Source organism: Pecten maximus, chromosome 16 (genome assembly GCF_902652985.1).
Source record: "Pecten maximus chromosome 16, xPecMax1.1, whole genome shotgun sequence".
NCBI classification, from domain to species: Eukaryota; Metazoa; Mollusca; class Bivalvia; order Pectinida; family Pectinidae; genus Pecten; species Pecten maximus.
The window spans coordinates 10,800,789-10,825,584 of NC_047030.1; the positions used below are offsets into that span (position 1 = coordinate 10,800,789).

Genomic DNA, 24,796 nt, shown 5'->3' on the forward strand with positions numbered 1-24,796 from the left:
GATCCTAATATATGAACAATGAAGCTACTGTTTTAAAACTTTGTGAATTCATAAAATCCTAGATGTTTGTATTTTACCTGTTAATACTTGTTTGTAATATTATTTTGTAGACGATGGCATTGAACCTGTTTCCACCAATCAGCCTCTTGTAGACGTGGACAGCATGGACGATATGGGAAATAACGCACTACACTTGTGTCTCAGGGGAGACAACTCTGAGAGCCAACAGGTAGCTTCATTTCTCATAAACCAGTCTAGACTAGCTGTGAGGTCAAGGCTGTTTGAGAGCATGATGTCAGTAACTCTCGGTTTAACACTTTGGCTCTGGGACAATTTATTGTCTTTAACCAGGATATGTATTTATTTGCTAGAAGTTTCTTTTAAGGGCATTGTTTTTTGAATGTCTTGAATTTTCCACAGTAAATTTAGACTTAAACAAAATGCATTAGTGAACAGCATATAATTGAATAAACTGTTACAATTTACAGTGTCACACTTTACAGTGCTTCAATGAATGTTATACTTTACATTTTACACCAGTCAATGCCTTCTGAAGAGAGTGTACAAAGGCAGAAAGAGATTGCTCTCAAACTGATCCATCGTGGTGTGAAGTACAATGCACGTAACTTGGATGAGAAGACTCCCCTCGAGGAGTGTACAAATGAACATGTGAAGGAAAAGATCCGCACAGCCCTGCAGGAAAAGTAAGTTTGACCAAGACATGGTTGACTCTTTTCAAACCTTTAAAAGATCATTTTTATGTTATTAGGTCATCTGACTTGAAGGGTCACAATAACCTATTGCCAGTATGTTTCATCTGTCATCATTCGCCATGTGCCATCCATCGTGCGTAAACTTTCACATTTCAAACTTCTCAAGTTCCGCTATTGGAATTCAGCTCAAACTTACCTGGAACGATTCTGAGATGGTCCTGACCAAGTGCTGTTATTTTTTGGGTTGGTCAGAAATCCAAGATGACTGAACTTTACAATATTTTATATAGAAAAATTGTATTTTTGAGCAGAATTTGTTTCATTTCCATTTAGAATTATTCAGACTTTAGTTTTACCATGGTGTGCACATATTGACGATGGCTGGCTCAAAGGGGAATAAGGGGCAGGGACAAAAAAAGTCAAATTGACTGAAATTTCAAAAATCTTCTCAAGACGCCGATATGGCTAGAATCAAAAACATGGATGGAAGGGTGCTTTATCAAAATTGTAAATGTCACGGCCCCCGAGTCTCATGTTTTCCCCTGGGGAGGGGGCTGAATGTTACAATATTTTAAATAGGAAGATTACATTTTTGAGTATAATTCCAATGAAAATTATTCAAAATTTGTTAGAATTATGAGGATGGGTTAAACTTTATTATTATTTATATGGGAACTTTAGAATTACATTGTAAATACATAGAAGATAGTTAGATGTTTAACACTCAGGTGACTGTTAAGGCCAAAGTTTTCATTATGTTACTCGAAAACTGCAGGGGTCGTTTGGGGGACAGATGTTACAATCCCCTGTTACATTTACTACTTAATAGTAATTAATAGTTTTTACCAAATGTTATTATAGGAATCTTTACTTCAATAACCCTTCCTTGGAAATGACCAAAAACATTTCAGAGTAGGCACTAAAATAAAGGATCAGTAGAGTTAGTGGAAACAGGTTTTTAGGTCACGTGAGAGAGAGTCTCAAGTGACCTATTCTAACCGCCGTTTGTCCATTGTCATCCCTCCTAAAACAATTTACAATTTCAACTTTCTCTCCAAAACCGCTGAACCAAATTTAATGAACTTTGACATGAAGCTTCCATGACTAAAGGTCAACCAAAATTGTGAATTAAAAATAAATGTAAAAATTGATCCTAAGTTTGATATTTACAGAGATGTGAGACACAAAAAGCAGCCTGCAGCACCACCCTCCAATCTGTGTATGTCATGTAATGAGGACCAGGCCAGTTATCAGTTGATGCCATGTCAGTGTAAAATCTGTACTGACTGTGGAGGTCGTAAGGCCAAGAAATGTCCTAACTGTTCCAGTGAAGTCCAGAACCGTACTCAGCTGTAGATATTTCCCTTACCGGGGACATGTTGACTTACATCTATTCAGACTTGGACTTATTTTTGTTAAGAACAATTGTGAAATAGGTATATTCAAAATGACGAAATTCAGTTGTTATTTTTAATCTTTTGTAAAAATAAGTGCTGTATACTTTGTTATTTTCAATGAAGTATCATTTGTGTTCGGTTAGTTCTACCACAGGTTCATCAATGTAGTAAAAAACCTCTCTTTCTGAGCATTGGTACATGCTTGGCGCTTAATAGGGAAAAAATGGCTTAAAATATGTGTCTAAAAACATTTATCACCAAAATATGGTTATAGTACCTGACCAGCTAATAGTTTAATCCTCTTGGAACTCCCCGAATGTGACTTGATCCTGATTCATGACCTCGGATGAGATGAGAAAGCTTCCTTTTTGTAACAAGAGAACTATTTTTCAAAACAACATAACACTTTCTTTAGTCAGTGGTAATACTGACAGAGTGTTGTAATCCTGTCATATTTAAAGCTTAATGTTAGAAATGTTTTTGTTTTAAAATAGATTATTACTTTTCACAAATTATGTAATGTAACACCAACTGTGTTTAACCTCCATGCTATTTTGGAGTACATCGTTTTCTGGTGTACATATTCCTACACCTGTCATGTGTGAGGCTATGTGTGAAATAAAGTGATATGGTGACACATGATGGCATGACAACATTAAAAATATGTCATGCCAAATACAGGTGTCAGCTTCTTTAAACAACAGTTTTAATTATTTTGTGTGTATATAATTATTCTTTATTATGTTCACATGATATCAAATAATAATTGTGATCCAGACCTACCTGTTGTGTAATAATAGACACATTGTTAATTATTCCGTATAAATTTTGTTATCAAATTCAGTTATAGGAAACAAATAATAAAGTTAATTTTGATGATGATATTTAGTTGACAGCAAAGGTATTCGTTGGAGATCCTGACTTATAAACATATTAAGTCTCCTGTGTAATAACTTGGTCACCTGCAAATTCTCTTCTGTAAAATCATAATTATTTATAGAAGTTTCGTTTTCATTATTTTGTGGGACTCAACAATCTGATACGTCCATGCATTTGGAAACTACATGTATTGCAATTTGATATGTATCTTGATATAAGTGGATGTTGTGCCATTATTTCCTGACATTAAGTGGATCTTTATGTTATGATTATGGTTCCTGACCAGCTAAGTGCAGCACATGGAAATGTAGTGTTTTAAATATACCATCTATTTGGACATGAGCGTCTTGTTTCAACATCATTATCAGTAATATTGAGACTTTAAGATTGTAATCTTTAAAATTTTTGAATGATTATATTGATTTATCATAGTTATGAGACATACATGTATCTAATGAATAAGTGAATATACATCTTTTATAATATTCATTTTATTTAGTGTTATTTTTGTTAGCTCACCTGGTCCGAAGGACCAGCTGTCGTCCGTCTGTCGATCGTCCGTCAACAATTGACTACTTCATAACCGCTGATCAGAATTGAACAAAATTTAAAGGGTAGCATCATTATGGGGTGGGGATTGAAAATTGTATGTATGGTGGGGCTGAGGCCCCTGGGGACTGAGAGGCGTGTCCAAAAGGGTTCAATTTTGCTTAATTGATATAAACGACTTCTCTGGAACTTCAGCAATCGATATCACTGATATTTGACTGGTAACATTGTTCTGGGGTAGGGATTAAACGTTGTACAAATGGTGGGGCTGACCACCTGAGGGCCGAGGGGCGGGGCCAAAAGGGGTCAATTTGGCTTAATTGATAAAAACGACTTCCTCTCTGGAATTTAGCAATCGATATCGCTCATATTTGCCTGGTAGCATTATTCTGGGGTAATATATATCATATCATGCCGATAATCTAGTTTTGGCTTTCAATGGAAAAATATATACATGTCAATGTACCATTTTTCAGCATTATAAGTTGAAAAAGGGCCTCTCTAGGAATTGGTCCATTGCCTAGATATAGTGCATATTGGAAAGTTGGCAGAAGAAGGTTACATAGTCTTGACAGTATTCTAACTGATGAGATCTTCCGGAAAAAAACTAACATTTTATTTGTATCCATAGATCAGCTTACTTCCAATATCATTTAGGTCCTTGCAGAAACATATATACGATCGTTTCAAAACGGCACTGACATTTCACATTATAAGCAATTAATTCCTAAATCTTTTTCAGTCAATTTATCAACTTTAAACTTAAAAGGTTACTGATTTTGAATTAAACAATAATGTTCGTTTACAGTACTTGCAGTACTTTGATTTTAGGGAACATCGCCATGACATGAGCTCACTTGTCCTTCGAATTCGGACCCGGTGACCTAAAATGACATTCACTGTCAAGATCAGTTATCAGTTGTTCAAAACGTGATTATAGCTTAATAATAACTTATTATTGAAAAATCTCAGTTCTTCTTTACTTCAAAACCTGAGTGTATGTATTCTTTACCATTAAGCAGGTAGGAAGAGACTGACGAGCGCTAAACTCTCAAATTTCAGGTTTAGCACGGGCCTTGAGAAAGTCTTGAATTTCACCTTGGGCCCTGAGAAAGTCTTGAATTTCACCTTGGGCCTTGAAAAACCTTGAAAATTGATTTACAGCCTTGATAAAGCCTTGAATATTAAGGTTTCATTAGGATAAGTGAAACCTTGGCCACTGATCATTTGGATTCAACTTTGTCTATGTCGCCTCCCATACAGACGTTAATAATTACCATGTCAAGTTGTATTTTTATCAAGTGGATAGTTATAAGTTTCCTTTTTGTTCTCTTGTTTCCTCTCAAGATGACTTAGATGACGGGTAAAATGTGCCTTGAATATTTAATTAAGACATTGAAAAAGCCTTGAAAAGGCCTTGAATTTGGTTTGACAAAATCCGTATGAACCCTGAATTTGTTCCAAGCTAGTTTTACCAGAAATGATTTTATCGGGATTTAAAAATCGTTGTTAAACTAACCTAATCACACTTTGAACAACTGGGCCCTGATGTCATAATCCCTACTTAGGTTTCTGTCAGGATCTAATGATAAAATAACTTGTGTCAAGAAGTGAGTTTTCAAAACATGTTTTATTGACATACTGGGGTATGATGCTCTCCTTTGTAATATCCTCAATTTTCAGAATCTATTATAAGTTCTGTCCCGAAATAATAATTCTACTGAATCAGAAGTTTTGTACATGCCATCTTGTAGATTTAACATTCTATGTTATTGACATGAACAAGAAGTTTTGTCGATGGTTAAGAACCATCTGTAAAATACACGGGTTCCTAAACAGCTGTAACAGGGCGCAGGATTAATTTAGTTTAAATTACTGCCTCCGCTAGGGATCGAACCCGGGACCCCTGGCTTACTAGTCTTACGCTCAACGATCGAGCTAAAGAGAAGGTCTCTCTAGCCTCTTTAGCCGAGCGGTATATTGCAGGCTAGTATTTACCAGGGTGGTCAAGTGGTTAAGGTGTCCCGACACTTTATCACTAGCCCTCCACCTCTGGGTTGCGAGTTCGAAACCTACGTGGGTCAGTTGCCAGGTACTGACCGTAGGTCGGTAGTTTTGCTTCGGGTACTCCGGCTTTCCTCCACCTCCAAAACCTGGCACGTCCTTAAATGACCCTGGCTGTTAATAGGACGTTAAACAAAAACAAACCAAACCAAACCAGGGTTACATACTTCCCCTCCAGGAAAGAACTCGTTCTCGAGTTTCCAGGGGTAACAGCGATGCTTGTGGAGCAAGGTTGAGTATTTTCCCCGAGTCCCTACATGGGCGCCAATGGTACAGGTGGTTTCAAACACGAAGATAACTCAGTCGACGGTTAACCATTTATTAAGTAAGTAAAAATACACTGCAATAGACAAATATACATATACAGTAAAAACTCCCTCACACTCAAGGGAAACAACTCTCAACCTTGACAGATATAATTTTACCACATGTACTCTTCTTACACACTATCTCGAATTACAAATTATCTTTAGAATAAAACAAGATTACACATCTTAACAATACAAAGAAGTCATTATTATTATTGCATAATGCTAATATACATAAGGAAGGAGTACATATTCTTTCCTTAACCATATCATGGATTCCATATACATTGATCTTTTACTTTTATAACTTTAAAATTGTCTAAAGAAAGCACTGAGAACAACTTAAAACAACCTAGAACAACTCATCCTACATATTATATGCAGTGGTGTCTATCTTTACCGATTCGTAATGGACTTTTCTCGCTCCTACACTTTCACTACATATTCCTGAATAGCCAAAACACAATATTTCTGAATATTGACATATAACAATTAAAATATCTGGCAAATTTGTAGATATACAGAAGTCACATAAATATAACATTACAGATTAATTACAGCATTTCCTAAAACATTTAATAATAATTTAAAATACAAATTTTATACTACTACACAGCTGTGAATCAAACCTTTCAAAAGCATGAGACTGACATGGGTGAGTACGTATATATATATATAGTCTTCCCTTCCATAACATGACATACAAATACTTTCTCGTTCCACATGCAAACCGATATTCATTTTCTATCAAAACAATAAGTAAAATTATACTCGAGGGGTTCAAGGTACATATCTAGTCCTTGGAACTCCCATACCATACTACAACACCTATACATAACCCTTACCTTGGAACTCCCATACCATACTACAACACCTATACATAACGTTAACCCTTAGGTAGTCCTTGGATTTCCCATACCATACTACAACACCTATACGTAACCCTTAGGTAGTCCTTGGAACTCCCATACCGTAGTACAACACCTATACATAACCCTTACGTAGCCCTTGGAACTCCCATACCATACTACAACACCTATACATAACCCTTACGTAGCCCTTGTAACTCCCATACGGTACTACAACACCGTTGCATACTCTGTGCCCTTAACTCATTTCAACAAATTTTATTGACATTAGTTGTTACAAGTCGATAGGATTGAATAAAACAGGCAAAACCTATATAAATACTCTCGCAAGGTGGCTAGTGGGTCTTTTAAATATATTTAGATATATACAATTTCTTTGAAATGAAAATATTCACGTATAAGAAACAGTTAAATTTAAATGGAGATAACATAAATATCTACACTTAATTCATATAAATTGTGCTAATATACCTGTATACCTAACATTTGATCATCAAAATATTTATAATATAAACTTTATACAAGAATCAGTCGTTGACTGGCATTGACAATAAGTCCACGTGCATTTATGCACAGGTCGTACCTGTCTAAACTGTTAGTGATAATAATATATATGTAATTTAAAAAGGCAAGAATTATATTATAAATTGCCAGAATAATTACTAAATAGCAAACAAATATGTACAGAATCTACACAAATATACAACAGACAGGCATACGCAACTGATGACACATATGACACATGAGAATGAAGAGATCTTTCAGGACATTTTATGCATTTTTGAAAAATGAAAGTTGGATAATGAAACAAAAATGAAAGTATAAAGTATATTGTAATAATATAATGCATTGGTTTATATTATTAAAACATATGGATATTAAAGTGTCTCGATTTACCAATGAACAATTGGACTTAATTTTGTATTTGTATGTTTATAAGTTTATCACAATCAGGACAACCTTGCAAGCGAGTGTTAATATTAGAATGACTATGCTTTGCATACATTTCTACTGATATAAATAAGGATATATTGGAAGTATTGGGGTGACAATCCATGCATTATGTTGTACATCACTATATTTTTGCGCTTATTTCTTCTATCTGACATAGATCCCCAGCCAAGTTGTTCGTATAATACATTGTGTGATGTTCCTGATCTGAGTCCTGTTATGTTTCTTCTAATTCAACAGATTCTGGCTGCTTCTAATTCAACAGATTCTAATAATTGATTTGATTGGTGCGTGCAGTTATCCAAGATTATGTCTGTATATTCTAAAATTGGTTTGACTTATAAATGCTGTGAATATTTTAATTAATGACATATGATTCTGCCCAGTTTTGCTTCACATGAATGTATATTTAAAGGCCAGTTACGACTAAAACTTTAATCCTATATTGACGTCTCTATATTTGATTGCGATTAATTTTATGAAATATCAATCAATAATTTTAGAATTTACAAGGCCATGGAAGATGTCTGTATAACAACCCAATTCTGGAAAAACATATCTCGTTTGATATGCAACATAGCCGCCACTTTACACACTCCTTATCACAACATCCATAAAATCACATCCATTGTATAGACCTACATTTGTATATCCTATTAACACCAACAAATGAAAAAAGATATAAAATAATGATAACAGCGTTCTAAAATGAACGCGTATAAAACTAACGCCGCATACGATAGAATTGAATTAAAAAAATGGAAAGAGAGGATCAAATATTTGAAAGATGGTAAAATGCTGAATGAAGTAACTTTTCATTATTTAATATAAAAAAGTTTATTCTTGTTTTAAATCGATCATAATTACTCTCTGTCGGGAATGTAACAATTTCATGTAACCGATGATTGTAATTTTGAATTACATGTGTAGCGGAACTGGACCGGGTCGATCATCCGGCCAGTGTTCGCAGGTCCCGTGTTCGAACCCCGGTCTGTCGATCATCGGCGATCAGGTAGCTCAATTGGTAGAGCATCCGGCTAGTGTTGGGAGGTCCCGGGTCCGAACCCCGGTCTGGCTGTGCATTTTCCCGCTCCTACTACACATGTATTACATTACTGATTTCATGTATTAATTTTTAAAAAGTAAGAACTACTTACACAAGAAATAATAACATGGGTGGTAATCCCAAAAAAAAAAAAAAGAAGAAGATGAATGGTAAATGATTCTAGTGAATAATTAGGTAGGCTGCAACCTTTCTAAAATTGAAATCAGATGTTTAGTTTGTTCTCAGAACATTCCTTAATATTTAGACATGATATTGAAATAGACGCAATCTTATCTCGTATCTAAATATTTTCATTTCTCTGAGTGGTTAACGTTTTGGCCTCAGTAAGCGTTCTGCTGAATGATTGATAAAGAGGTCCAGGATTTCAAACATGGTCATCACGCTAGCTCCCACAAACAGTCCCATTGATCCGCCAATATCGCCTGAAACATAACATAATCACTGATAAATACCTTCTGTTAAGGTTAATTGTGTAACATTTACGTATCGATTACTAAAAACAAGAACTGTTAGTAAATATAAATAATAGCAGCTGTATATTAGAGGCAATATTTGAGTAAATATTATGCATAATAAAAAATATCATAACTATCATTATGTCGGTATCATGCGGAATAATAAAAACAAAATCCTTCAGAGTTGATAGCATACCAAGTGATAAATATTTGATCCAATAGCATGCATACTATTAAGAACTATAAGAGTCAATAATATACATGATTCATCAAGAAATGATTAAAGGGCGATATCAAACATAATTTAACAGGAGACCAAGATGGATCTTGGTACCCGTCGTTGAATGATTTTGATTGGATCTATGTATAAGACTAGTTTCATCTCTACTTTTCTCACCTTTCCTCTTTTCCTCTTTATCATTTGAAAACAAGGGACACCTACATGGAATTTGAGAAAGATCTATGAAGACCTTCCTGAAAAGTTCCAATTGTCAAAATTCAAAAATAGCGCCCTGTCAACCTCTTTGTCTTCTGAACAGTATATCAATTAAATATGCATAACCAGATACCAAAGGAACCTACAAATGAATTTGAGTAAGATACACTTTTTTTGAGAAATGGCCAAAACAAGTTTCAACAGTCAAAATTCAAAATGGCAGCTTGTTGTCTATATTGTTTTCCAATCAAACTCAAAATTCAACATGCACGACTAAGGACCAAGAGGAATATATTGATTAGGAGAAAGACCATTCAGATACTTTTCAAGAAAAAAATGATAACGAGGATTTTTTACGGACGGGCCACAGACTACGGACGAAGGGCGATTTAAACATCCCACCATCTGCTTAAACGTGTGTTGGAATTATCAGGAGTCGATGTCATGAATAGTAAAAATATCAAGAAGCAAATCTAGGCATAATAATAAATGCTGAGTAAACATCATACATAATAATAAGAAATGTTGGAGTCGATGTCACACTTACATAATAATGAGAAAATATCGTAAGCCCTTTGTTGTCGGATCTCTTCGTAATTCATTTCTCTATAAAATATATCCAACTCTACGTAATTGTCCCTGAAATAAATACAAATAGTTTATGATACAATGGTTAGGTAAAGAGAATATTCACATGCTAATCATTATCTTACAGAGATGCCAGTTTTTTTTTTTTTTTTTTTTTTTTTTTAGTTGTTGTTTTTTTCTAAAATGATTTACATAAAACTTTTTTTTTTTTTTTTTTTTTTGCAATAAAAGAAATCGTGTAAGCCAATTATTGAATTATTAGCTGGATGGATTTTAGTGTGCTGTTCGCGACCTACGAGGAAACCCATAAAGCAGCTGTTGCATTGTGATCAATCCTGCCTGGTTTGTTTCTTCATCTCTTTAACGAGGAAGGTATACAGCCCGGAGGCTACCTGCCTGATATTGGAAGTAAAATTGTAAAGACTATTATAACGCAATCAGATAGCAGCAACAAGGTTCGAGGAAACATGATCTCGGAATGACCACAGCAATATATGCCCGCATGACTTGCTTGTTATTTGTTTCACTCCCTGATTAACTTGCATCATCCACGTTAAAACATACAATACTTACCTATGAATGTAATCTCCAAACATCCCCGATGAACGTGTATGATTAGCGTTTAAAATATACTTTATTTCTCAGTGAACTTGAACAGTGACATGATCAACTTTCCCAACACAATTCTCTCCCTGATAAACTTATATGATGCACCTTTAGAGCACATCAATGCCTTAAGGACATACCCATCAGTGATGAACTTACATGATAACATTATGGTCCACTTTGGTTGACATCACGTAGTTAGACAGATGTTCCTGCATCTGATCCATCGATCTATGGAAAAGGGTGTCCGTAAGACCCACTATAAACCGTATATCATTTGTGTCTCGATGTAAAGTATAGTTATTTTCAAGTTCATAGGAAACCTCTGTACTATTTTCCAAGAAACTGGTCATATTTCTGTATGTATAATACTCCATCATTTCCTCATCATCTAAAATCGTCTTCCAGATGGACTTTCCTATTGGGATCAAGGCAGTCCAGCCATCGTATATTGTATGGCCACGATTTCTGACCTCTTGGAAAAACATCTTTAAATTTACAGAAGCAGTATGTACCTTTTCCACTTGCGCCATTCTCGCAACATCGAGCTTTCTTATGGATGCGTCCTCGAAGTAATTGACAGCCCGATCAACTAGATCCGAAAGAACATTTAGAGTCGACTTTGACAAATTTTCAAGAGAATCCTTCAATTGCAACAAATTGTCCGTTATGCTCTGGATCGTCGCCATAAAGTGTGTTTTTGTTTTCTTAAAGTTGTCTCGTCGCCTTATAATCACTCTTAAAGGCCTCTCTAAACTTTCGTAGTAAAATACATTCTTGCTGTGATAGAATCTCAGGCAAGATATGCCGTGTTCTCTGCTGATAGAGAGCATCCTTGTGATGTTAAGACTGTTTGTTTGCATCACTTCGTTCAGTAACTCGAGGTATTTACGCAAACTACCAATGAGATTCTCGATATTATTCCTCAGGAGCCGGCTATATAACCTAGCGTAAGTATTATGGGTAAGAGAAGCTTTAAGGAGTATTTTGGGTACTATCATGGCATTGTGTGTTCTAGGCACCCTTAAAAATGTATACCCAAACAAGGGTGTCCCTGTTTGGTACGCCTCGTACAGTTCGGTATAATTGGAGAGAGCGCGCTTGACAGTTTCAATACGATTATTTATTTTAGCACCTATTATGGTATAAAGAATTGTTCTTCTGTCCAAATTACTCTCAAATACATCTGAAACTAAATCCTTTAGATACGTCTCCGTAGCAAAAATAAACTCATGGAAACCAAAACATGGAAGATTTAATGTCCTTTCTTCCATTGCGTCTCTTGCTCGCATAAAGTTTCGTCTGATGTTGTATTCCTGATATCTATCAAGGAAATCTTTCCTTTTCCAGATACTCATCATTTTTTCCGATACCTTTTCCACATTTTCTATCTGTTTTGCGATTCTCTTTCTCATGTCTTTATGTGTTAGTGTTTTCACTGATGTTAAAGAATCGTTTACGGCGAGCATGACGGCTTGGAATTTCTCCAGCTTTTCCTTCTCCATGCGGTTGGTTATCTCCCTTGCTCGCGTTAGATCATTGGCCATCTCTGAAGTGATGACCTTGTTCAGAATCTTGTCCAATGCATGACGGGAAGTGGTAGCATATGACAAAGTGGGATCAAACATAAGTGATTTACAAGACGTTGGACATGTGCACTGCTGACTTCCGGTTTGTACCAACAGCACTAAAGAAAAATGGATAGCGTTTAAAAAAAGACATGCCTTATGTATGGAACGTGAGACAGAATTGTATGATTTTGTATTACATTTTTACGTAGTATTAGTGATTGCTGTGAATAACACCTATTAATATTGATTTTTTTTTACAAAACAGTTGAAATAAATTAGCCATGTGTCGCATGTATATAATTCACATTTCCATTGGCAATGTTCTCAGTGACGTTTGACAAAATTTTGTGAATGTAAAAGTTGCAAATACATTCATATAAGGTAATGTCGTATCTTACAATATTCCTGTTTGGCTGGGAGAAAGCAAATGAAATACTCTTTCAGTGAGGATATTCTCGGCCTGTCTGAAAGGAGAAGAAAACACCTCGTTATGATCATGAATGAGATATGCATTATAAATATACATAAGATACCTCACAAATCTACATAAAAAAAACGTAATGCTGACATAGCAAACAAACGCTATTATTCCGGAGGGACAAAGAGTTCAGGGTCAACAGCAATGATCCTGTAAGACTAGCATCCCCGTGTGTGACAGGTGAGTAGATGTTCTGAATGCGTATGCGTTCGGGAGGCTGCCATATGTTCGTCTTTGTCTCCTTGTGATGTCGCGGAACTGAAAAATATTGCCAATCACACCCAACAGGACACCTCACCCGATCATATTATACGCGAACCGAGTTGTTACATTCGAAAAAATGCTGAATGTTAAGAAGAGTACTAACTATCATATAAAAAAATTCTAATAGAACAGAATTCAAAATTATTAATGAGAAAAATATTTAGAAATGATTAAATCTCAAATGCATGCAATTGGGCTAGCAGGTACAATTTTCCTGTCCTATTTGAAGGGCTATTCTGACTAAATGAATGTTAATGAACTTTTAATAGATAAGACGGAAAGAAGGTAACTTACTATCAACGCTTGGCATGTAGAAGTCACGACAACCACACTTTCCGGCAGTATATGTCATTAAACATTCCAGGTGACAGGAGTCGAATGTATAATAGTCAAAGTAAGTCAGGCCCTTCTCACTACACTGTCCATGTGGAGGAGGTAGGTTCTCAAGCTATGTATTAAAATGATATAGATATTAAGATATACTTTTCTTAAAGTTTAGCTATTTTCATTTCCGCATCATCATTTTGGAAATACCAGTGTTGGAAGTCCTGAGCTTATAAGATATATTTAGTATTAAAATTTAAAATCAATTAATGCATGTTGATATTATTTTGATGTACTTACCTAATTGTATGTGATGACGTAATGACATTTAGTATATCACAAACAATGTAGGATTTTATCGTTATGTTTGTGCTACTGCATTGGTCATTTGTCTGAACTGTCGAGTTCACTGCACTCTGGTAGACATTGTAACACTGGTCATTTGTCTGATGAAGGAGACAGTGTAGTGTAGTCATCGAAACGCTACGCTCAAATCTTAAACTGGTTGTGATATATCATTCACATTCAGACTTAAAAATCTGTAGAACATGTTTCATAATGTATGTGAAATTGTTATGTACTTTTAACATCCATTCGTATAACCTATGTTATGAAAATTTGAATATATTGTAACAAATATGCAATGTTAAAGTTGAAAGTCTATAGATATATGTAAGAAACAATTTTGATATGAATACTTATTTGTGTATGAGTGCCAAGTACGGGTCACCTATATTTGTGCATCCATGTAATTTTCGCGATAATTTAATTTCGCTATTTTTGCAGTCAATAAGTATGACGCGAAAATAAATATCCATAAATGTATACCATTCTTTACCGCAGAATGTTTACAGAGAGTGTTGCGCGGACTTCGATAATATGCTACTATTTAATAGTTCAAATTTGGAAAGCCTAGAAATATTAGCCCTATGAAATTTAACAACTATACAGTAAGTTTTGATACAAATCTACACTGCCGTTAAATCATGTCACTATATATGATTTCAACTAGAAATGATTCATTGTTTTATTAAAGATTACCTGTGTCGTAAAGGTTGTTAACCTGACTTACTGCTATCACTTGAAGTCCAATAAAAGTATGTGTGCCAGTGGGGACGGATATACCAAGTTCTCTGACCCGGGCCAAATCTTGCTGTCCGTGCGCGAGGACCTTGACGCCTGCTGCGCTACTGGGACCAGGCATGTATTCGTACTGTTCAACATTCAACAGCAAGCGGAGGCCTGCATCGGACCCTGTAACGGTGTAAGGATTAACAGCATTGTACAAAATACACACAAGATATTAGTACATTTCAAAACAAATTGCGCGTTATATACTTTGGAGCCAAACACTATCAAACTATTATACATCTGTTTTGTTCTTTTATGACTTGTTAGTGATGCTAGGGCCCAAGGTGTTGAAGCCTATGCATAAGCCTTCGATGAGAATTCAAAATAGGCCGAAAGAAATGTCAAAATCTGGTTGGGAGTTGCAATATCCCCATAAATTAATGTATTTCATAATTTTCAATATTGGATTTCAAAAGAACATCACGCACACGGGTATATTCTGAACATTTCCACTATTTAAAAGAAGATTAATAATTGGAGTGCAGGTCATGGCAAACATCGTGGACTTATATCTACCAGCAGTATCTACCACCACCTGCAGTCCAAAATAATTGCATCATACGTCCCTTGCATGTACTGGAAAATCGATCAGATGTATGGTGGTATGAAGTATTAGAAACATACCTGAAGATGAGGTTACCAGAACTGAGGAAGGGTCTGTGTTAGAGTTGAAAGTATAGCAGGGCCCATGGTCTGTAAGTACAGTTGTGAAATTTTCGGGACCACAAGGTAAATCACCCCAAGTACATCTACATTAAATGAAAAAAATAAATTACTAAAATGTTTTGATTAATCGAGCTCTGTCAGCTGTTTGCTGGTATGTAACTGAAAAATTGAATCATCGAAAAAAACCTTAATACCCAATGATATAGGCAGCAATTGTTCCTCAAGTTGATATTTGTTTCTCACTAGGCCGGTGTAGTGTTGAAAATGGACTCCCATTGAAACTTAACCCTAGACAGTTCTCAACGTTGAATATGGACCCTGGGTCAGTTTTCGAGTGTTGAATATGGACCCAGAATGTGTTGAAAAATGTCCTTAAAAAATGACGGCTTAAAAGGTCAATTCTCAACGGATGGTGTGTTGAAAATTTACCTTTGAAAATTGGCTGTTCAACACAAATTTAAGCTCCGTCGATTTACTGCATGTCACGTGAAATGCTTTGGTACTTTGATCACATATCTGCCGCCTGTAAGCGCCCACTTCTATGTAGGTATTGGAATTGCATAAGCTCCCAGTTCAATTGTCCTATAGTTATGTTTTTAATGCGGGAGTTTCGAGATAGTGAAAATGAAGTAAGATTACGTGATTTGAGTGCGATACACAATCACCGGAAGGTCGTACAATCCGGGAGAATTGTACTCAAACCACATAATTTTACTTCATTTTCACTATCTCGAAACTTCCGCATTAAACAACCAAGCCCGAATATCCTATGACCTGAGAACGTGCTTAATATGAAAATTATCCGTCGGAACAAAATATCTCGAAGCTCCCTTACTGTTTGCGGTAAACATGTTGTTTATGACCTTGGAACAATATGATTGGCCCCCAGACTTCTTATTGTATACGTCAACAATATTTGAATGACGTCAAATGAAATGGTAAATAATTTGTAATGGGGTCAGTTTTTAACAAGGTCCATACTCCACGCGTCAGAGTGAAGAATGCTCTTATGGTTCAATTTTCAACGGCATTCAGGGTCAATATTCAGCGTTGAAAATTGACAGGGTTTGAAAATTGACCCTGTCAATTTTCAACGAGGGCCCATTTTAATGTTACACCCGTGATACTTGCTTGGCAATAAAGTTGTTCTTCTTGTGTCCTGTAAGCCAAAATAAGTCATTGATGGCGAGGTTGGAGGCGTTGTACACATCTAGCTCTGATACATTGAAACTATTGAGGGATTTCTGGTACACAGCCTCGATCAGTCGATATAACTCCTGATCTGTCGCGGCCGTAGCTCTTGAAATAAACATTTCAATAATTAGTATGATTCGCAATTTAGCATCTCAAGATATAACTTCTGTTATGACTTTTTTCTTCTTCTTTGTTTGTTTGTTTGTTGTTTGTTTGTTTTTTTTTTTTTTTGCTACTGTAATCATAAAACGCTAAATCTAGATTTTTGAATGTCATTCAAGACATATATATATATAATCTGTCAATTGAATTTTGGATAACTTTGTAATATTTTAACAGAATACGCCTAAGTTGGTTCGAGATGTGATAATCAAATCAAATCAAATCAATCGGCCTTGTCATCGTGTTATCAACTAAAAACTTAAGAGAAAGAGTTTACAACGTGCTATTGCTACATCTTTAATTTATAGTTCGTCATATTTCCATTTGTACATTACTTTCCATCGTCAGATACCCGCGAGGATTACCTTCCGTCTGTCGAGGTATCCTACCTGTAGATGCGGATTTCTAACCTTCTTCCGTATTCCCTATCATTCACAATTTAGCTTATCTTCCACATATTTAATGAGGTTTATTCTAAATCGAGCGGATTTGCGAATATTGTTGGCAATGTATAAAGGTTGCTGCCATTCAACAAATGATATTAATATGTAGACTAATAAATAGTGGTTACAAACAGAAAATATTTTCAACTGTACCTTGTGTATGACTTCTGGCCAGTCTGTTGATACATTTAGTGAATTGCCAACAGGTTAAAACGTTACTATTCAATTTGACCGTCTTTATTGCAACTTTCGAATTCAGGAAACAATATTATCTATCAGTCAATGAAGACAGCCTCTTTATATTACCGTATTAAATCTATATCAAAGAAATTATAATGCTTTAAATTGGTAAACGGTATAGTATTTTGTATATAAATACAATGTTACTGTATTATACGATATTTTAATGAGAATTTCCATCCCAGCAAAGAGTCAACAGTAAACGAAGTGTTTGAATCTATATCAGAAAATGATATTACAGAATCAATAGGGTTTTTTTAAGAATTAGAAGAAGACATAAGTGAAATTGAGATTAATCAAGCTATACAGAAATCAAGCAAAAATAAAAGCTTTAATACAAATAATGTTTAAAATGAAAATGTAACATTGGGAAAGCTATTCTGAAGGCATGTCTTTTATTGCTATTAAATTTTTGTAACTTTTGTAACTTAAAATGACCTCTGACCTGAGCTTAATGTCATGTGATCTCATGACCACCAAACCTCAAGGTATGTATACAAAAAATAAAACGTATCGGTGATAGCCACCAGAGGGCCTAGATCGACACTCCTTTACACGATTTATAAATGAAAGAAGCTAAAACTCATATTTATAACTGTGGTGGAATAAATATCATATTCAATTTAGTAACATATTTTTTTTCTAATAATGATTAACGTGTACTGATGATATGGTCATTCTAGAAAAAATACCCGATGGGCTACAAAAATGTCTGACTCTCTAGAAAATTATACAGATAAGAAGGACCTAACAGTTAACATCTAAAACTAGAACTGTTATTTTTTGTAATGGGACTATAACTAGAGACAATGAATCATGGAGTTATCAAGGTGCTACAATATGTTGTTGATAAGTTTTATTAGCTGTGAGTGTTATCAAGATATAATTGGATGTTTTAAAAGACACAACAAATAATTGCTGCACAAGGAAGAAAAACACTTTTGCTAATTACCAATGTCTGTCGAAAAAAAAGGTTCATTTTGAAACTAAGATATTTGTTTTTGATACCTATGAGAAACAGTATATAAGGTTATGGTTTGGAGGTATGGGGCTTTCATAAAGTATCTGATTTTTAAAAACTGAATGTTAAATTTGGTAAAATGCTACACGTAATACGGAAAACATCCCAAATCCCATGGTATATTATGAGCTTTAAAACATACATAACTAAAGAGGAAATTATTAGATATAATTCTAATGTATTTATGAGAAAATTGTTGATATTTTTGCCTAAGGATTATGAAGAAAAACTAAGATTCTCGCAAAAAGGAAATATTTACCAGTATCTATGTACAGCGTTTTTGTTACAACAGTATCTACGTAAACCAATTAATTTAAAAAATCTGAAACAAATATTGAAAATTAGACTTTCATTACATCAACTTAAAGACGAGACAGAATAATTCATAAATATCGAACGTAATCAAAGATTATGTAGTTTATGATTGGGAAGATACTGAAGACGAGTTTTATTTCATATTGAAATGCCCGATTTTTGTTGATCTGAGAAATAAATAAAAGTTGCCATATAAAAAGACAAACTACGTTTGTTCCTTTCTTTTTACCGTCTTTGATTCTTAAAACACTGAAGAGTTCCAATATCGAAGCACGAACATAAACACTCTATAAATCGTCATAGAACACCCCCATTATCCAAAATCAATTCTTATTAAACATCTTAGAGCATAAAAGTATTTGTACGTGAACAACGAAAAGTGCTGTACATTCTTACGAAAATGTCAAACGTCGTCAAAATTATTAAAAATGTTCGTCAGTTACTGCCAATTTCTAACGCCGTTGAATAACTGAATAAATAGAAGAATGTATTGTAGCCCTTTTGCTCCAACTTATAAGTAATGAACAGGTGTATCACGTTAATATTTACGACAAAATAGTTTAATGGGATGATATGTCCAAATACCCATCAACTGTTAAAGTGCAGTCTTTCTTGTCGGTCACGTGACCACTGGAGAACACGAAGACCGACGAAAACATCAAGATAAGGACGTTGGACACCGAAAATTGAAATCCGGTTGTGAAAACATACATACTTGATGAGGAAATTATTAAATATGATTCCTATGTATTTATTTAAAACATAATGATTTTTGTCTTGTTTATAGACATTTGCATATTACGCCATTTTGTGTCAGAGGTTGTTAGAGCTGTTAAACATTTGTTAACAAAACATGGCGGTGCCTATAGGAACCACGGAACCAAATGATTTCCCATAGATGATAATGTTAACGTTTACCACTGTACTGCGTAAATGGAGTTTTCAACACTGGTCCACTAGTCATAATTTTGAAGAATGTCATCTCGAACCTGTAAATGAATGATTAAAATTTCTACCAATTTGAACTTTTTTTATATGGGGGCCACCATCTTGTATTGAATTCAGCACCAAAAAATTTACAACAAAATACACACTTAATTAACTCCCTCGGACAAAAACAGGCTAGAAAAAAAAACACTTTTTTTCTATATATTATACATCTACATGTATTGCCCAGCCCACACATAAAACTTGAGAACTTCTCTCACCTAAATATCCAATCAGTAGGCCCCGATGCATTCACCTTCCCATTAAATATTCTCCCCAAACGGGGAAAACCCACGATCTATTTTTGATTTGGTTCTGTGGTCCCTATAGTCCTCACAGCTTTCCGTTATAGAACGTCGACATTCTAAGGACATTTTTGTAACAATCGATCTTTACTTTCAGGCGGAAAATCACTAAAATATTATGTTCTGCTCTGTCCTTTTTTGTTGAAGTAGACAGCAGGGGTGAACCAGGATTTCATGTTGGGGGCGTGAGACAGAAAAGAATGGCGAGGGGGTTGAGCCCCCGGGCCTAGGCACCCAGCAGCTCTCGAAGAAATGCTGCAAAATTTTGTATACTGGTACTTTCAGGACTACAGTTCTCTACAAAGATTACCTGATCTTCTAAGGAAAATGAAATATTATGCATGGTATCACGAATCAAATTTAATACCTCATATCTGACCACCAGTTGTTCAAAAGGTGATTAGCTTAATCACTTGATTAGTGAAAATTTCATGTCTCATTTGTTGAAAAACCGGTGAGTATATCATCTTTAAACTATGCCAGTTGAAAGAGAATGAAGAATTATAGAATTTCATTAAGTTTTGTCAAGCTAGTTCGACCAGAAATTATTTTATCAAGATTTGGAAAATGTTGTTAAAATGTGATTAGCCTAATCACATTTTGAACAACTGGGTCCAGCAGTTAGCTATAAAATATTAAATGCTTCGTGTTGATCAACCCCACATGTAAAAGCTTTTAAATATTGTAATAAACAAATGTCATGTCCAGCGTTTTGTTTACTCAGGATAAATATTTGTATTCATAATAAACGTATACTCAAAATCATAAACTGCTATTTGAAAGTGACCATGCACTGCAACGCTAATGACATCCAGTAAACATGTGTAGGGGTAGGACTTTGTCATGGTAGTTTTCTTTTTAAGTTTCAAAATCCTTGCCAATATTTAAATTTTGTATCCATTTGTATCCAATAAGATTCTCCTTACTTTACATTTAATTAGTAATTTAAGTCATGTTGAAATGTCGGACCACATCTATTTTTCTTGAGCCAAAGGCTGCATGGTGTCAGTGGACACAACAGACAATTTCTGCCTAGAACCCTTGGCTAATGGATGTGACCTGGAACGAAACTCATCTAATATTCTATATACATTGTATATGCATATTGACTGTCGAAAGTTGTGGATCCAGATAACGAAATATTTTCAAAAAAAACTCTTAATACAGACATATAAAGGTAAAGATAATGACAATGTAATGACAATGCATGGCCATGATTTTAAGTTTGTATTTGTCTGATAACATAACTGGGAGGATTCGTATTGGTTGACAATAGGAATTGTTCTTGGGGCATTTTTGTTTATAGATGGGGTCGGTATATATACTTGGTAGTGATGGTTAATGTAGCTTTTCTTGTTGTAAGTTGCATATGAAGGTGTTTTGTTACGGAGGCTGACAACAGGGACTGGTGGTACTTGACCTTGAACCAGTCCCTACCTTAATGTGTGTTAGCTTGAACCTGACCTTTACCTGAATGTGTTTTGGTTACACAGAGTGACCGCAGGGAAATACAGCGACTGGTTGTAGTTGACCTTGACGTTGACATTGACCGGGTTTTCATAGTAATACATAATTCTGTCTACGATCTGGAAAGTCATCACACTAGAACACACCAGGACAAGCAGAAACCAAACCAACCTAGAAGGATTAGAAATTAAAAAAAAATACGATTTGACCTAGATCTCCATATCATTATGTAATCTAAAACAAGATACTAATCGACAATTTAATTCCTCTGAATCAAACCTTTATACATCAACTATGTGTTTATAATGCACAAAAATAAGAGGAACCTGCACTTAACGAAATTTTGTTGCAAATTCATTAAATATTAAATACATGATATGTTAAAAAGAGTAATTCTTTTCATTCATGCAAGCCTCTCGGGAAACTCTCAACTGTTTGTCGAATTTAGTTAGTTGTTTTACACTGCCAAACGTACGGTCTAATATCCCTATATGTACAAACGTGACATCCTAATGCAAGTCTGATATTGTGATATAACATTGTTGAGGAAGAATGAAAACAAAACATCAACAAAAAAGAGCAAAATCATAGTTACAACAAAAGAATATAATACCATATAGCTGGTGATTTTCATTTAAAAAGTCACTGAGTTTTCTGTATCCTTCACAGCAGACACTTATTCTGAATGTTTCACATGTATTTCGCCTATGCCATATTGAGCATTTAAACACCAGCATGGTTCAACAAGATTAAATAACTTGTCGTGCTATTAAACACAGGTAAAGCCATGATATTTTGTTACACATGTACCATTTAAGAAATCATTTTAGCATTTGTCATTTGTAGGCCAGGCCAATATGCGCCATATCTCACTCATACATTTTACATAGTTGATAGCCGTGGGATCGTATTTGTATGTTCTGTACGCACGTAGTTCATTCCAATTTACGTTCCGATCATGGACCAATACTAGATTTGCCAACTTTTTAGTATTTCCAATTTTCCCTTAAACTGGTCTTTGGGTAATTGACAAGTGTATTAACCCATTCTCCATAATTAAATAATGTACATGCGAGTCCCATGAATTACAAAACTATAGCAATGTTCTATTTGGTGATAGTTGACGTCCATCCTATGTCGTCGCTTGGAATACTTGGATGTTCCATGAAACTACATAAAGTCATGGTTCTGTGATACTGTCATTTCTTTGTAGGGGTTTATTTCCCAAAGTCCATTTACGAAATAAGTTATTGGTTCCACTAAAGTACAGTTTGGTTGATACCGAGTATAACATCCATATAACGTAAACGAACTTTGAGTAAAAGGCACAAAGGGCCCTATTAACATCTCGAGGTATTATGTTTTGAGTAAATATTAATGTCAGCATAAAGTATAGTTCGTTATCGGTGAAGTTGGGCTACGGAAGTGTACGACATTAAACAAAAGTGGCCCTCTCTTAGGTAACTTTTAGTTTGGTAAGATCGGGTTAAAAAAACCTTGCAAAGTCCTTTATTTCATGCCTGAATGGATGATGTAATTTCTTAAAATAACCCAAAAGAGTGTTGGTAATACGGATTATAAATGTATGTCTATACAGCCCCAAGAGATCAAAATCATGAACAGACTATTACACAAAACTCGTCTTTATCAGCCGGGTAACTAAAATGGACAACTTACATGTACCAGATGATAAACGAGATGTCTGTTCTCTTCCATGGACCTCTGTGGCAATATTTCGTTTGCTATAATTTTGACCTCGTTTTTATTTTATTTTGAAGGAAAGTCATATTTTTGTTCACATGTCGAGATGTTCGAGTATTTTTTACTTCAATCTGCTTTAATTAATCATACAATCTTACAATATATTTATATAATATTTATAGTTCGATATCACCTAAATACTGTATTTAAATGCATTTTTGCAAATCTATTTTACTTAAGCTACTCTTGCAATATTTCTTAAATTCTCATTTTTTAGATTTTATTTTTATCCAAAAAGGGATGGAAAAATTTCCCCTGTAACATTTTTCTACATATATATTTAGTTCACAATGAAAATCCTCCATGTTGTCAAAAATAAGCTAAATAAAATATATACACTAACATAATTAGCATGATATTTAACGATAAGATAGCATATATACCGTCTGAGGAGGAATGATTCGCTCATGGCGATGAATCGAAGACCATGAAGAGTTGTGGAGTCGAAAAACTCCGTCAGTGTCACGTTCAAAGGTGATTTTCTGTACACTGAATCTTTCCTGTTCGAACCGGAACTTTGATTCGGACACTGTACACTGTTCCGTTCCTTCGACGGATTTTGCTGTGAGTCATCCATGTCTGTAAGTCTGTAATTCTTCCGGAAGTCTGTTGTTCCATAGCTCATTACAGCACCATTTTCTACCATTACTGTCAAGCTACCTGCCCAATAACAAAGATGATAACGTATTGCGACAATCCGTATGAAATTGATAGACCATAGATGTGTAAAAAAAAAAAACCACTAGATTTTCTGAGAGTGACCGCTGGCGTGAAGGTCACCTATATTGATCAATGGTCACTTACATCTACTGAAACGTCAACATATAAACACGGGGTATCAAATCATATCATACCCCTTCATAATCTGCATCGTCCATGAGAGGAAGCTACTATTTTACTTTTTTATTTTTATAATACAACAAACTGCACTATATACAATAAATTAAAGTTTATTCATATGTATATATAAAGATATTCAATTTGTACAATATAGACGGACACTGACAAGAGAACACCGCATTTAAACTGTACGTGATACAGTGACTGACAATTAATAGCTGTGGGATCAGGTGTCGGACAGAGTATGTCCATCTGGGATTGTGATAGCTAGTGACACTTACAAATGTACGTTAAGGTCAAGGTCGCGTCAATCCAATTAACAGTTGTTGATCCAATAACAATACATATGGCATTAACATATCATATGATGGTCCGTCAACTAAATAAGGTCATAAAGCGCCACTCTGTAGAAAAGTAAGACACATATACAAGTATTAAAAACATTCGCAGAAACTGTAAAAATATGAATTCATTAATATCCTATTATAAGTATAGGTCTCAAACGAAGTAACCACAGCAAAAGACAAAGAGATGCCAAAGGAAGATAACAAAAGGTCAAGATAGATCATAGAGATATTGACCTCCACAATTGAATTATCTTTATTGGATATATATAAGACTTTCTTTTCCCTACTTTTCTCATCTTCCTCTTTTCTCCTTGATTGAAATCAATACCCATCACACTTTCAGAAAAAAACAACATCAAGATGAAATTAGAAATATAATACAAGAGAAACTTTCAGAGA

At 34.8% G+C, this 24,796-nt stretch overlaps 2 protein-coding genes across 2 annotated transcripts in view; one reads left to right on the forward strand and one right to left on the reverse strand.

Annotated features, from left to right (window-relative positions):
* LOC117344636 overlaps positions 1–3,476 on the forward strand; it is a 45,887-nt gene extending 42,411 nt beyond the window's left edge. The window contains exons 26-28 of the mRNA XM_033907462.1: positions 111–229; positions 541–704; positions 1,886–3,476. Of these exons, the coding sequence (XP_033763353.1) occupies positions 111–229; positions 541–704; positions 1,886–2,069 (467 nt within the window). The 3' untranslated portion in view covers positions 2,070–3,476. The remainder of the gene's footprint in view (positions 1–110; positions 230–540; positions 705–1,885) is intronic.
* A 5,490-nt stretch (positions 3,477–8,966) lies between these two features.
* Positions 8,967–23,856, reverse strand: LOC117344637. The gene is made up of 9 exons (XM_033907463.1): positions 23,594–23,856; positions 21,453–21,584; positions 16,432–16,614; positions 15,274–15,398; positions 14,591–14,772; positions 13,489–13,642; positions 11,041–12,568; positions 10,235–10,326; positions 8,967–9,218 (listed from the first exon to the last, which is right to left on the reverse strand). Exons 1-9 carry the CDS (start codon positions 23,854–23,856, stop codon positions 9,103–9,105), a joined length of 2,775 nt encoding a protein of 924 aa, XP_033763354.1. The 3' UTR covers positions 8,967–9,102.
* Between the last annotated feature and the right edge of the window lie 940 nt (positions 23,857–24,796).

Bases quoted from the DNA above. Each gene is read 5' to 3' on its own strand.
- LOC117344637 (XM_033907463.1), bottom strand. From the start codon at position 23,856: ATGGTAGAAAATGGTGCTGTAATGAGCTATGGAACAACAGACTTCCGG. The intron at 14,773-15,273 runs GTATGTTTCTAA...ACACCGTTACAG, and splicing joins TCTGGTAACCTCATCTTCAG to GGTCCGATGCAGGCCTCCGC. The intron at 12,569-13,488 runs GTAAGTTACCTT...ATTTTTCTTTAG, and splicing joins CTACATGCCAAGCGTTGATA to TGCTGTTGGTACAAACCGGA.